Consider the following 13,346-nt stretch of genomic DNA (forward strand, 5'->3'; position numbering starts at 1 on the left):
TTACCCACTTAGTCATTATATTCACATTACTGATGATCATTTATTAAAAATCTCATTGTGTAAATATATGGTGAAAGCACCAATAGTTAATCAGTAATTAGTATCATTGCAGCATCAATATCAAGGTATTAGGTCAAAAATATAGTGATATTTGATTTTCTCCACATCGCCCAGCCCTAGTTGGTACAGATGGGCCATCCAACCTCCTGTGGTTTAAACCGTCATGTACTGTAGCCCTGACCCAAGTCCTATTAGGGTCCTTTTGATTCACAGCTTGGGTAGCGGTCCTGGATGCCGTCATAAAAATGTTTAGAGAATTGATGCTGCACTGCTCTAAACTGGAGGTGTGGAAGGCATCCTGATGTACATTGGTCAAACCAGCCAGTTAGCCCTCATCCTTTTAGTCTTTTCACTTGTAAAACCCAAACATGCTGTTAGAAAACACTAACAGCGTTAATCTCATCTTTGTATGGTTGGTTTTTTGAGTGCAGCCAGAATGGTCACATTGCTCCCCTTGTAGCTGACGGAGGGAGAAAAAACACCCATAGTAGTTTAAAAGTAGTTGCAATGCGTGGTTTTTCCAATCCGCTCTAAAGGGCAATAGGTCCAACAGAAAGAGGCAAAATAGATGATGCTCTTGAAAACGTACTTGGACAAGCCACATAAAGGTGAGATGTAATGCCTCATCAAAAGAGAAAAGACTTATTGAGCTGACGCACTAGGCAGACGGCAAAAAACTAGTGGCGACAAAAATTTACTGTAGCATTGCCTTGCGTCTTTTTGGCCAAAAAGTTGCACTTGAACACACCCGAAAGACTTCTCCTCGTGTACTTATTCGTATTAGCTGAACATCCAATGAGAGAAATTCCTCACTGACAGCTCTGGCACAGATTAAACATGTCTCATCACCCGAAAAAAAGCCAACAGTAAACACTATAACAATAACTAAAATGCCGCAATAAGAATATCAGGTGCAGCTCAAGAAGTGCACAAATAAAAGCATGCCTTTGGTTTTATTTAGAAATATATGTATAGACCTGTATTATAACATATTTTGTCTTTTTTCATTGGTCGGGACACACCGCAAAAACTAAGACAACTTGGACCAACAGCCGACCGTCTGTGTGGTGTGTCAGGGCCCTTACAGAATGAGGACCAACTGGTTGTTTTGGCAAATAAACGATGGCTTTACTATCACCTCTGGTAAATGGCAGAGAACAGCTACTTCTCTAAAGTTTTCAGTAGGACAAATTTAGGACGGCCTCCCACGCAGTCCCAAATGGAGCTATCCCTAAACCATGAAACAATTATACAATCGCTTTATCCCACTGCCATACTACATACTTATTCTAAGGATGTTTTGAGTGCATTCACACTGGAAATGTTTTCTCCAAAAATGTCAGTATGCAGTCATAAAGTGGACAATATTGTCCCACCATATACATTACAAAGGACTGTAGCTGAAAAACGGGAAACTAATTATTAAATATAAAGTACTGAATCTTTGCAAAACCATTTCTTGGTGTACTTCTTATATCATTTCCTGTAAGTACAGAATGGTGAATGACATTGATTTATTGTATACTAACTATGTAAATTAGAATGCAGAACTTATTGTATACTGTTGGAATGTAGTATGGAATTGGGACACAACTCATACATTGTTCCATTTGGATGAATTTCTACACGCATGTTAGATTTGTAAAAGACATCACCTTCCATATGTGCCAGTGAAACTGTTCATTATGAATATTATAGTCTGCCAAAGATTTGACCATATTGTGTTAATACTTTTAATATATTGTGTTTGTACATGTCATACTTGTTAGTATTTGTTTTTTACCTCAGAAGTCTGTCCGAGGTTTCGGCAAGTAAAAAGCTTTTCCCTGCCACTTTCACACCAAATGCTTGCTCGTGGGGAAATTGTTGGGTTTTTGTATGGACTAGACCTACTAGTGTCCTGAAATAACTCTTGTTGTTATTTGGCACTATAAATAAAATTGAGTTGAATTGAACATGCAGGGCTGGGGGGTTAGGGTTATTGTATATGTGTTTGGCTAATTTTTGCATGCAGGGTTAAACAGCCTTTGTGTTGCTTACTCTCACAGATTTGCTGCTTAAAAGGACAGAGGGGCTTGGCCAATCAGTCCACTTTTGATGGAGTACACATGATCAATCACTATGTGGAGGATGATGGGTCTTACCAGTCTTCAGATGAAGAAGGAGTCAAGGGACCGACCCTCCACAACACCCAGCAGAGGAGCGGGGTCCGGATCAGACTGCGGCCCAACCTCAGGGACACCGACAGTGAGGACGAGGAGGACGAGGAGGAGGACGACGATGAGGCCTTGCGACTCTCTGTACCTCAGGGCGTCAGCCACAAGTCCACCACCGTGTGACGATCACCCACCGGGTCTTGGGTCAGAGGCTGTCAGCACTCACTGAAGAACAGGAGATGTGTTTCCAACAGCCATTTCAGAGTAGATGTCTGGATTTAGAGTTCTGAATTTCAGAAAGGAAACTCATCATTTAACATCACACTTATGGATTTAGTTTATTTTGTTTACCTCCCATTTGTAGTTTTTGTTTTCTTCCCGAGGATCGTCTGTCTGAGCACCACTGACAGAAGCCACCCTATTAGTGTGGACCTCTGAAGTCTACTGGGCCACAATGGGGCGGGGGTGAAGGGGGTTGACCTCCTCCTGTTGGTACAACACAGAGAAGAGACTGTGCAATTAAACATTTTATGCTATATTACACACTTCATCCAATGTTTTTATATTTTTAAAGCATTTTATAAATGAACATCAAAAATGTATTGATGCCGTTACTACTAAGTGTCCATCATGCAGAGGCAGAATTATATTTTTTTTGGGGGGGGAGCTTGGTCAGCCGCTGGTATCAAAGCTGCTAGTGTCAGCCAGCGCAGGCTTGAGGTAATGTTGACGTTTTGGCCTTAGCACGTGCCGCATGCCTTTCACCAGGGCTGGTCCACCACAAGGTCAATATGACATCTGCATACTTGTAGATATGTAAATGTGTATTATGTTTGTTTTTTCAATTCCTTTTGAATTTGAAAATAAGTATCTACTGCATATCTAATGTTTAGAATATATTGTAAAATCAGAAAAAGGGACACATGAGTTAGTTTAATATAACACAAATCCTGTTTTTGAGATAAGTGAGAATTCCTGTTAAGAGAAAAAGAAAAGCTGATTATTCCTTATAAGAAAACTTCAGCTCGCGGTTTTCAGAGCCGTTACTTTAGGTTTATAACTACTGTTGCTGTTGTACTGATTTCTCTGAAAGCATTCAGGCTTTACTTTCAAAAAGTCAATTCAGCACAGTCGATTTGCTGATGAGTCAAACATGAGTAATGTCTACCAGAAGTTTTGTGTATCACAAATTTGCACGGAAATGGATGGCAGTCCTAGGGAAATTAAACTGGGAGACAAAGCTGAGATGACACAATGTAGCACACTTTATAACACAGACTGGGGAGGAAGCTGCAGTTGTCAAGTGTTACCAAAGTAAGCACTATATTCTGGATTGTGCACAAACACAGGCCAGTTCCACTCCATTTCATGTGCCCAGACCTGGATGTGTAAGACTTTGAATTTCTCTGAATGTCTGTATTGAACACTAACTCCTGTATTCAGTGAAACTCAAGGTCAAAGTGAAAGTCTTGACTGTCATGTCCAGGAAATTGAAAAGATTCTGAGTTTGACTTGGTGACGATAATGTCCCTTTGATGAGGACGATACCCTGTGTTGTTTGGTGGGAGAAGAACACGTTATGGCACTTTTTGAGTCTGCAGTGCAGTAAGGACACACATAGCCACACTATGGAGCAGACAGCACACTCTTTAGACTAAATGAGATTGTTGTGTTGTGTGTGTGTGTGTGTGATGAGTTCACAATAAACGTTTGATAAACTCCTTGACTGATGTCTCTTTTTAAAGTGGGTAGCCGACCGCTAATCTGAGCCACCTCAACCAGACTGAAATGTATTTAGATGAGAGTGAGCACATGGGGGATGTTGTGTCTCAGTGCTGCCTTCCTCTCAAGATTCATACTTAGATTGACTGCTTTCAGGAAGTGATTTCTCGCGGTTTATAGAGCTGAGGCTCAACTACCAATCATTTCATGCAGAAAACCACATTTTAAAAACACATTTGTCTTCGGGCACTCTGAAACAATAACTAGGTATGTATTACTGACAAATGCTGATTATTAATTTTTTTTATTTGACATTAGTACAGTCTTATTTGGATGGTGAAAGTACTGGGGGCTTAGTGTAATTGTAAACTTTGTATTGCAGTGATTGATGATGCTAGATATTTTAAACATGCATTTCATGGCGTAGTAAATGGCAGTGACAGTTTATTCAAAAGCTGGTTGTAAAACCTCAAAACTAAGAACAACGTTCAACTCATGTCTGCAACCGCCATACAGCGGTGTGCCTGATTATGTTGTGAGGTTTGTTATGATTATGTTGCCATAGAAATCTGTTGATTGATTTTTGATTTACAATTCACATAATTCGAATTTAGTAAGGACTGTAAAGGATGGATGTAACTACTACATATATATACTGTATATAGGCTACTAACCTTTTGTTAATATTTGTTTATTAACCTTTATTTGTATGGTGTATCCTGAAACGTTCAACATAATAGCGCTTTTTTATAAGGTTGAATTTCAATAAAAAGGGCGACATATTTTAATAAATTATGCAGAATAAATGAGGAAATAAGTTTTATTCTAATCAGTGTTACACGGCCACAATGGTAAAATATTTATATTATTGTATTTAATATTATTGTAAGAGCTCTCTTGATTGACATGGCAGGATGCCCTAGTTAGTAGTTATTTTACGCAGCGTTACGAAACTCCTCTGTCGGCCCGTCGGCTCGGGCAGCAGAGCCGGCGGGCCTCCACTTTATCGGGCTTCATATCTTCACCAACACTGTGTCCGGATGCCGCGGCCGTGTGCTGCCTAATCGAGCCTGGGCATGTGGCGCTTTGATTTCCTGTCCTCCGTTTAGGCTGGTTTGCCTGTAGCTTATAGTGTTCTGATAGTGAACACGCATTAATTGCGCTCTGTAGCTGTTACAAGGCTCGTGCTTAATCTGATGAGTCGGATTTATTTATAAGAACATGTTCAAGATTTAAGTGTGAGTAAAATTCAGCCAGTCTATGTGATCTAAAATTGTGGCACCCATTGGTAAAATCTCAAAAGAACATGTTTTTTTATGTAGGCTAGACAGTGCTGATCAGTGAAATGCAGTTCCAATCAAATAATCATAATTGTATTAATTGTGATGATTATTTGCCTTGGCATAATAAAGTCCCTCTGACTTCATCACTGTAATAGTTTTGGGATTCACATTTTGCACCTGCGGTAAAAAAAATAATAAAAAAAAGGCACCAGGACGCACGGCTCTATCCCATTGTTCGGTGCGTAATGACGCTTAAACTGCACCACAATCTGCGTCCTTGCCGAACAGAAAACAAATTGTCTGCGCGGGGCTCGTTCTTATTGAGCATAATGCCCAGGGTAATGTGAAACTGTCACCGCAGGCGTGAGGACGGCGAGTGGCTGTCACATAATAACAGCCTATACAGCCCAACTGAGCACCAGACCGGGACAAAGCTCCACCAAACCTGGTCATGGACACCTGGGGCCCGAGGTCTAATCCCGATAAATGTGGATTTAATGTGAGGAATTTGTCAATCATTGCAGATGCTACTATTATCTTATTCCATTGTGTTTCATAAAGAAAGAAAAAAACACGAAACACACTCCTGTCAAACCTGCAGGGATGTAGAGGATATAATTGTGAAATAATGTATTTCTAAGGGATTATGATCTATATTAAGAGGACACTGTCGGTTCAGAAGTTCCCCCGCCCTTTTTATGTTACCATGCTATATGAAGGCTCTCAGACACCCTGGGGTGCCCCTCCACGTTTCCTCTCCCCTGTCAGGTTGAGTAAGGCGCTGATAAGGCCTGTATCACTTCTCCTGATTGCCACAGGCTCCTCTGGAGTGACACGAGCTGCAGTCGATGGGGGTCAGCACGGCAAAAAAAAGTCCCGATTCAAAAGTCAATTATTGTCTAATAAAAACCAACTCCTGATTAGTCCACTTTTGTAAACAAAAGTCAGCCAAAGGAAAACACCTGTGTTATATATCATCAAGTGAATCCTGAACTGAGTGGCTGCATGAGGTGAGAGACATCGCCCCCGCTGCAGACTAGGCCTGTTTTCCTGTTGACCGCACTGCGCGCTGACTAAACTGTAGGCGCTTCCTTTTGTAGTGCATTGCGCGGAGGAGTCTCTGCAGTGACACCTGTCCGTGCAACACCTGGCAGACAGGACGGAGGTTGTGCGCATGCTCTGTCGTCAGGTTGAAATATATTAAAGCACTTGGACCCGCAGCTCCCCACCAGTGGAGATCGGGTCTTTGCAGAGTTCAGAGCGAGCAGCAGCGTCCTTTCCAGCTGGATTATTGTCCGTGATCAGTCTGCTCTCAGATCAGAGATGCCTCGCTCCTTCATGGTGAAGAGTAAGAAGGCGCACAGTTACCACCAGCCCCGCAGTTTGGAGGATGACTACAGCAGGCTGGATACTATACTGGCTCACATATGCTCAGGTGTGTACAAAATTATTCCGTTTTCAAATGTCCTTTACGGCGTAAAATGTGTTTTTGAATGTTACATTTTTCTTCCCCATTTCACGTAGCCTATAACAAAGTTTTAATCTAAAATAATCTGTCATGTCAATAATTGCGGACATTTTACCGGATCCTTATTATGGTTAAATGCATATTAAATTATAAACCACAAAGGGGAAAATACATACATACAAAAGTATCACTGGTTTCACACTTTAAAGGACTCTACCGCGTTGGTGCAGTTTATGGAATTATGGATAGGCTTTAAATAAGTTTACTAAAAATGCTGAAACAAAATTGAAAAAAGTGGAATTTCTGATGTAATCTATAGTGGATAACCCTTACGCTAACGAAAAATCCCTTCCATTAGACTAATCATAGATTTCTAGCGACGCATCAAAGGAGATTACAGTGCAGTGAGTTTAAAACATTAGAATCGTATTGCTTCCTTTCGTTGAGATGCTGACTGCGCTCCTCCCTGTGACCTCTCAGAAGCAGATAAGCTTGAAGATGATACCGAGATGTCGGTGGACAGGTACGGCCTCTCTCCGGACTCCCACCTGGCCGACGCTGCTGATTTGTCCCCGAAGTCCCCGCTGAGCTGCGCCGACAGCCTGTCCGATCGCTCCCCGGACTATGAGGATTTCTGGAGGCCTCCGTCCCCCTCCGCATCCCCGGGTACAAACCCCACCACACAGACCCATCACACTTTTATACAGGCACACGCTGACACACCTAAGTATTTGTAGGAACATCTTTATATTTTTTTTGCATAAGCATGTTTATCTGAAATATGGGATTTTAAATTGTCAGCACATTTTGTGAACCATACTACTTTAATAGCCTTGTAGACGTGTTTGATGATCCACACACGGATACGTTTTTTATATACACAAAATACATTTGGCCTTTGTGGCAGATTATACGAGTTATGTGTTTTATTTAATGAGTTATATTCCAAGAACGCTGTCACTTTAATTATAACTCATAGGCTATTTTTAAGCTACTTTTGTCGTATGAGTTCATTTGTTTATAAATGTAAAAGTGTGTTGGGCTTTGAAATAACTTTAAGCCAAATTCTCCAATACTTATTTATTTGTTATAGTGCATACCCCCCTTCTACATCTGACATTGCATGTTTTCCCCAACGGCATCATCATTTAGGAATTCTCTGATAGAACATCGCATGACACTTCTGTCCTGTCGGCCCCTGTGGGGTAATGGAAACGCCCTGCTTTAACCTGGTTTCATTAAAATTTGATTTGTCCTCTGTTCCCCTCTTCAGTTGATTCGGAGAAGTCCCTGTCTCCTCTGGTGGATGAGACCCAGCCCTTCACTATTCCTTTCCGGCCGTATGCGTGGAGCAGCTACCAGGGACCGGGGCTGAGGCCAATGGTGCAGGAGAGCCTTCACCCCGGTATGGAGGTGGACAGGGGCCCCGCGGCGTTGGCCTTATACGGGGACAGGAGCACCCATTTGGCCCTGTATACAGACCGGACTCTGGACGAGGAGACTTACGGTGACTACAGGAGGCACGCTGCTGCCTTGCTGTTCCCAGAGGGAGGCCTGCATAGAAAACCCCACCATGTGAAGGCCCAGTCTGACCTGCTGTGCTCCAGTCTGATCCTCAATGGTGCTTACAAGTGTATCAAGTGCAGTAAGGTGAGGACGGAGACTGCTTGGTGGGGATGAATCCACAGTCAGCTGCTGCTGCTGGGCATCGAAAACAAAAAACTCAAAAAAATGTTGCTGCCTGTAAATCAAATGATCCCAATGACCTCCTTGACTCTTAGTCATTTCACAACTATTAATTCATGAAATCATTAGGCCTAACTATGTATTTAGCCTAACAATTTTTATTGTTATTTCCAAAACTGACCGATGCCTTCTTTCTTCCTTTACACAGGTGTTTTCCACTCCGCACGGTTTAGAAGTCCACGTCCGCAGATCGCACAGTGGCACCAGGCCATTTGCGTGTGAAATATGCGGCAAAACTTTCGGACACGCAGTCAGCCTGGAACAACACAAAGCCGTGCACTCTCAGGTAACTTCAAACACTTTAAACCGCATCCTGCTGTTCGCACCTTGTCTTGGTCTGCATGTTGCTGTCAGACTTCTTTTCCGTCAGGGTGGGTGTGCTGACTAGAAATCATGACTAACCCCGCTTCTGCTCACGTTTCAGGAAAGAAGTTTCGACTGCAAAATATGCGGTAAAAGTTTTAAGAGGTCGTCTACTCTGTCGACGCACCTGCTTATCCACTCCGACACTCGGCCATACCCCTGCCAGTACTGCGGGAAGAGGTTCCACCAGAAATCCGACATGAAGAAACACACTTTCATCCACACAGGCAAGTGGGGAAAATGGAGATGGCAATGCGACACAATGGAATACATTTGGCCTAAGTTCAAATGTTGTTGGGTTTCTGTGCGTAACTTGTGCGTATAAGTCCAAAATCATGTTCAATGAAATATGTCACTAATGTGTCTTCTGAATGTGTTTTTTTCAGGTGAGAAGCCACACAAATGCCAGGTTTGTGGGAAAGCGTTCAGCCAGAGCTCCAACCTCATCACACACAGCAGGAAACACACCGGCTACAAACCGTTCGGCTGCGACCTCTGCGGCAAAGGTTTCCAGAGGAAAGTGGATCTGCGGAGACACAAAGAGACGCAGCACGGACTGAAATGAAGCGATCACTGCGCACACCATGTCCTGTCATCTGAGTCTTTGATTCAGTATTCTTGAAACGAGTGAGGACATCTAACAGACATTTTAGACAGTAGACATTTTTCCCACCTTGAGGACATTTCTTGGATCAAGATTCACTTTGAACCATCTTTAGCTTTGTGAAAACTTATAGAAATATCTAAATATCTCCGCCGACATTGTTTATTTATTTTAATAAAGAAAATGTATATGTCTCATAAATGAAACAAACTGTGTCTTCTTCTGACGGACATTTTGCAGTGCGAAGACATCAACACTAATTATTCAACGGAATGTTATAAATGTCCAAAAAAACAAACAGATGTAAGCTGTGAACTGTGAGCATGTTAAAACAAATGTATCATGTTTGTATGTCGACTGATATGAATCAGCTTCAGTGGGCCCAAAATATTTGTTCTCACACTTAAACAACCGGATCAACATGCAGAGATGAAAATCTGCGCTTCTCCGAACTACCGAGGCATTTTGTTTTCAGTGTGGAGACATGCTGGCAAAACAGCCTCCTCACACTGTGGGATTTAATAAGCAGGGGGGCTACTGCCTTACACACCACGTTCTTCTTTGCAATTTTTCCATTTTGCACATTTTATTGTCAGAATAAAGTTTTAGTCTTTTACGACTAAATTTATGTTTCAAGGCATTTTTATTTCGTCATATTTCCAACTAGATACCAAAAAACAACCCAATGTTCAAATATAAAACAAGTCATTTAACTCATATCTCTTCCCACAAATTATAGCAAACGTCCCCTGAATGAATTAGCCTATATGCTATTTTATATAATACCCATGCTATTATTATAATTATTATTAGTAGGCTATTAGTAGTAGTAGTAGTAGTAGTAGTAGTAGCACACTTAGTTTTAGCAGCAATTTAGCTTTAATTACTCTACTTTATTTGAATTTTCCACCTACAAACTATACTGTTGTTGTGACTTAAAAGCTGTAAGCCGACCAAGGAACAAAGGGCCGGGACATTTAACCATGTCGCTGCCGTGATTGGGATTGCCCAGAGGCTGCGGTGGCTGCTGTTTGTTATGACCACTGTAGCCATGTGTTTTAACCCTAAACAGTCTGATCAGATTTAACCGTTAACCAGATGCGTTTTACCCTCATGGCTGTTATTTAAAAAATAAGGAGGACAAAAAAACAAAAAACGACTTTTGGCAGGAAGCTGGCAAACAGGCACCACATGCAGCAGCTGTGATCCACTGAGGGACTGCTGCTGGGATGGAGTTTGAATATTATTATTAGAGTTCTGTTATATAAGTGATGAGCATAAATTGATTTAACCTGAGGCCTCTGGGTGGACAGTTTGAAATTGGGCATTAATAAATCCTATACAGACACTGATATTAACACCAAATTACAACAAACTCAAGAAGATTGGTTTTATATTGACAGTGACATTGGTGAATAAAGCAGGTGGGATAATAATGACTCATTCAGTCATTATCAGAAAGTCTACATATACATACATTTGAAACCAATGTAATCCATTTCTACAGAAAAGCATTTCACCTCCAGATAAGATTATTTTTATATAACCTCCATCATGCTTTACAATTGACTAAAGTCCTAAAACTGCTGCTTAGGTGAGTTAATAAACAGCTGACTGTCTTTATAATTACTGTCACCATTCTTTCACTATCTCATCTTTACTTTAACAAAAGAGGAACAATCAGTTAGCCGTCTTCCTTCAACATTGATTGAAATCACTGACTCACAAGGATTTACTATGCCTCACTTCCCCCAAAATCGTACAACATCCAAGCCTGCGAAGACACTGAATATTTTAAACCCCAAGATGAACAGGAAGGAAAACAGAAAAAAGGCAAGCTCATTTAAAGCAAGACCTAACAGAGCTGTGCACCTTGGCGCTATGTTGCACAGAGCGAGACACATCATTTCTTCTCTTTAAGAATCCCAGGGGGTGTAGTTATAATTATCAGTATTGTACCTCGGCATAGTTAAAGAAAAAGGTTATCTTTATCTTAATTAATGACTGAACACCTGCAGCCGCTGTGGAGTATAAATACTTGATGCTTTGGTGTTGTTTAACTCTACTGATTCTAAAAGAAGTTTCAGGCTATTTAAAACAACAACCTCATATCCGCAATTGTAATATGACATCTTAAATGTGGCGTTTATAAGCAAGTGGCTCACTTTACAGGAAATGTGCAGTTTATAAAGGAAATTATGAGGACTCAGATGAATCACAGAGAAAAGTGCTGCTCTCTGAAAAGGGTCTCTCTGTTCAGTGCTGGATCTGGTCACAGGGAAATGCCCTCCTGCTGGAACAAAGCTGAGTTTAATATTTTGACATCAAACCTCTCACAATCTTTCTTAAGAAAATGAACAGCAGCTTGTTAAGAATGCAAATCATTTGTGAAGTCTCAGAAGGTATTGCATGATTCCTTCTGAGAGTCGCTCCGCAAGCACAATCACAGAGAGAAGCTTTTCGAGCAAAAATCTTCAGAAAAAGCCATTAGGCTGACCAGATTTCCTCCAAGGGCAGGGGTGGATTTTTTTAAAGCATTACCCAACTGCCCCTAGGCATATCAAATATGAATAGACTCAATCGATTGGAGTGGGCGAGTAATCAGAGCATTGCAGTCTAAGGCTCAAATCTAGGCCTGCATCTTGGTCCGTAAGTGCACACACTCGTCTGTGCACACAACCATACATGCATACACCCAGAGGTATGACTGGATTAATTTTTTTTGACAGACATAGTTGTGCAATTAGAAAGTTCAGTGTCTGGGTTTTGTGGTTTTGGATGATTCATGTAAAATTAAACATGAATATTACAGAGAGATTTTAGAGACACACTTTTCTGATTTAGATGTTTTAGAAACTTCTACTGTTTAAGCATAAATCATCAAGGTAAATAATATAGATTTAATCTGTAGGTTAATGACTGTGGAAAAGAGTTTTTCAAATAAGTGTGAGTTTTTCTTCAGTGTAAAGAAACAAAACTCTTGAAAAGAGACTTAAACATTGTAGGGGAGATGCTGCAGCAGCGTGAGAAACTAAACCTCTTTCTCCTGGTTTACAAACTGTGATACTCAGCTAGTTGCACTAAAGCTGAAAATCTGATCAAAACATAACTTGCAATACCTCATATAAAGATCCAGTTCATGCCCACTCAGCCAACAAGAGTAATTACATAGAATCAACAACATCTGGTGAATTATCTGATTCAAATGTTGTACTTATTAGCACATATAGGGAAGACTCCATGAAAAGAGAGCCAATGTGATTGTTCCCTGAGGACCTGCAGAACAGTTGTGTATATTGTAATGATGTTGTGGTATTTGCTCTCACACTCTGATCAGCAGATTTCACACAGGTTTGACGAGTTACAAAGAGAAAACCTGAGACAGAAACAAGATTTCTAACAGCAAGCTTCGGAGAGAAAGCACTGATTAAAATGCTGGGATACAGTAAAAGATGGTAAGAAGTTCTTGGAAGATAACATTCTGTATGCACTCTTATTAAGGAAACTTTAAGCATCAGAAAGACTTTCCTGCTCACCTGTCCCCTTCTCAGTGGTTGACATGCCAACTGAGCTGGGACAGATGAAGAGAGGCAGGACACATATAGGACATAGCTCTTTTGTTGCAGAGGCTTATTCATTATTCACCTGATCTGAAAAACAGACTGCAAACCAACTGCACAGCTGTCATCAAGCAACAAGGCGTAGACACAAATTATTCATGACTCTGCAAAGAAAAGGCAGCAGAATGAGAGGAAAATAATAACAAGAGACATCAGCGAGGCAGCTGACAGGCTGAACACGTGTGAGGAAAGCCGGCCTTCTTTGGGCTGACAAGCTTCGTCCTGGAGGGCCAGCCGCCAACCAGTCTTCCCCGGAACTGCCTCTACACACACCACACGTTTACAGTGTGGCATGTTTGCTGATTACTTTGTTTTAGATTTTTC

General features: G+C 41.2%; 1 protein-coding gene across 1 annotated transcript in view; it reads left to right on the forward strand.

Moving 5' to 3' along the window:
* The window catches only part of LOC116695735 (EVI5-like protein), a 74,551-nt gene extending 64,855 nt beyond the window's left edge, over positions 1–9,696 (forward strand). Inside the window, exons 20-26 of the mRNA XM_032526174.1 lie at positions 2,109–2,396; positions 6,419–6,656; positions 7,137–7,355; positions 7,963–8,339; positions 8,584–8,721; positions 8,860–9,025; positions 9,185–9,696. Coding sequence (XP_032382065.1) covers positions 2,109–2,396; positions 6,419–6,656; positions 7,137–7,355; positions 7,963–8,339; positions 8,584–8,721; positions 8,860–9,025; positions 9,185–9,363 — 1,605 coding nt within the window. The 3' untranslated portion in view covers positions 9,364–9,696. The remainder of the gene's footprint in view (positions 1–2,108; positions 2,397–6,418; positions 6,657–7,136; positions 7,356–7,962; positions 8,340–8,583; positions 8,722–8,859; positions 9,026–9,184) is intronic.
* Positions 9,697–13,346: the final 3,650 nt, after the last annotated feature.

The sequence above is a fragment of the Etheostoma spectabile genome, chromosome 9 (assembly GCF_008692095.1).
Source record: "Etheostoma spectabile isolate EspeVRDwgs_2016 chromosome 9, UIUC_Espe_1.0, whole genome shotgun sequence".
NCBI classification, from domain to species: Eukaryota; Metazoa; Chordata; class Actinopteri; order Perciformes; family Percidae; genus Etheostoma; species Etheostoma spectabile.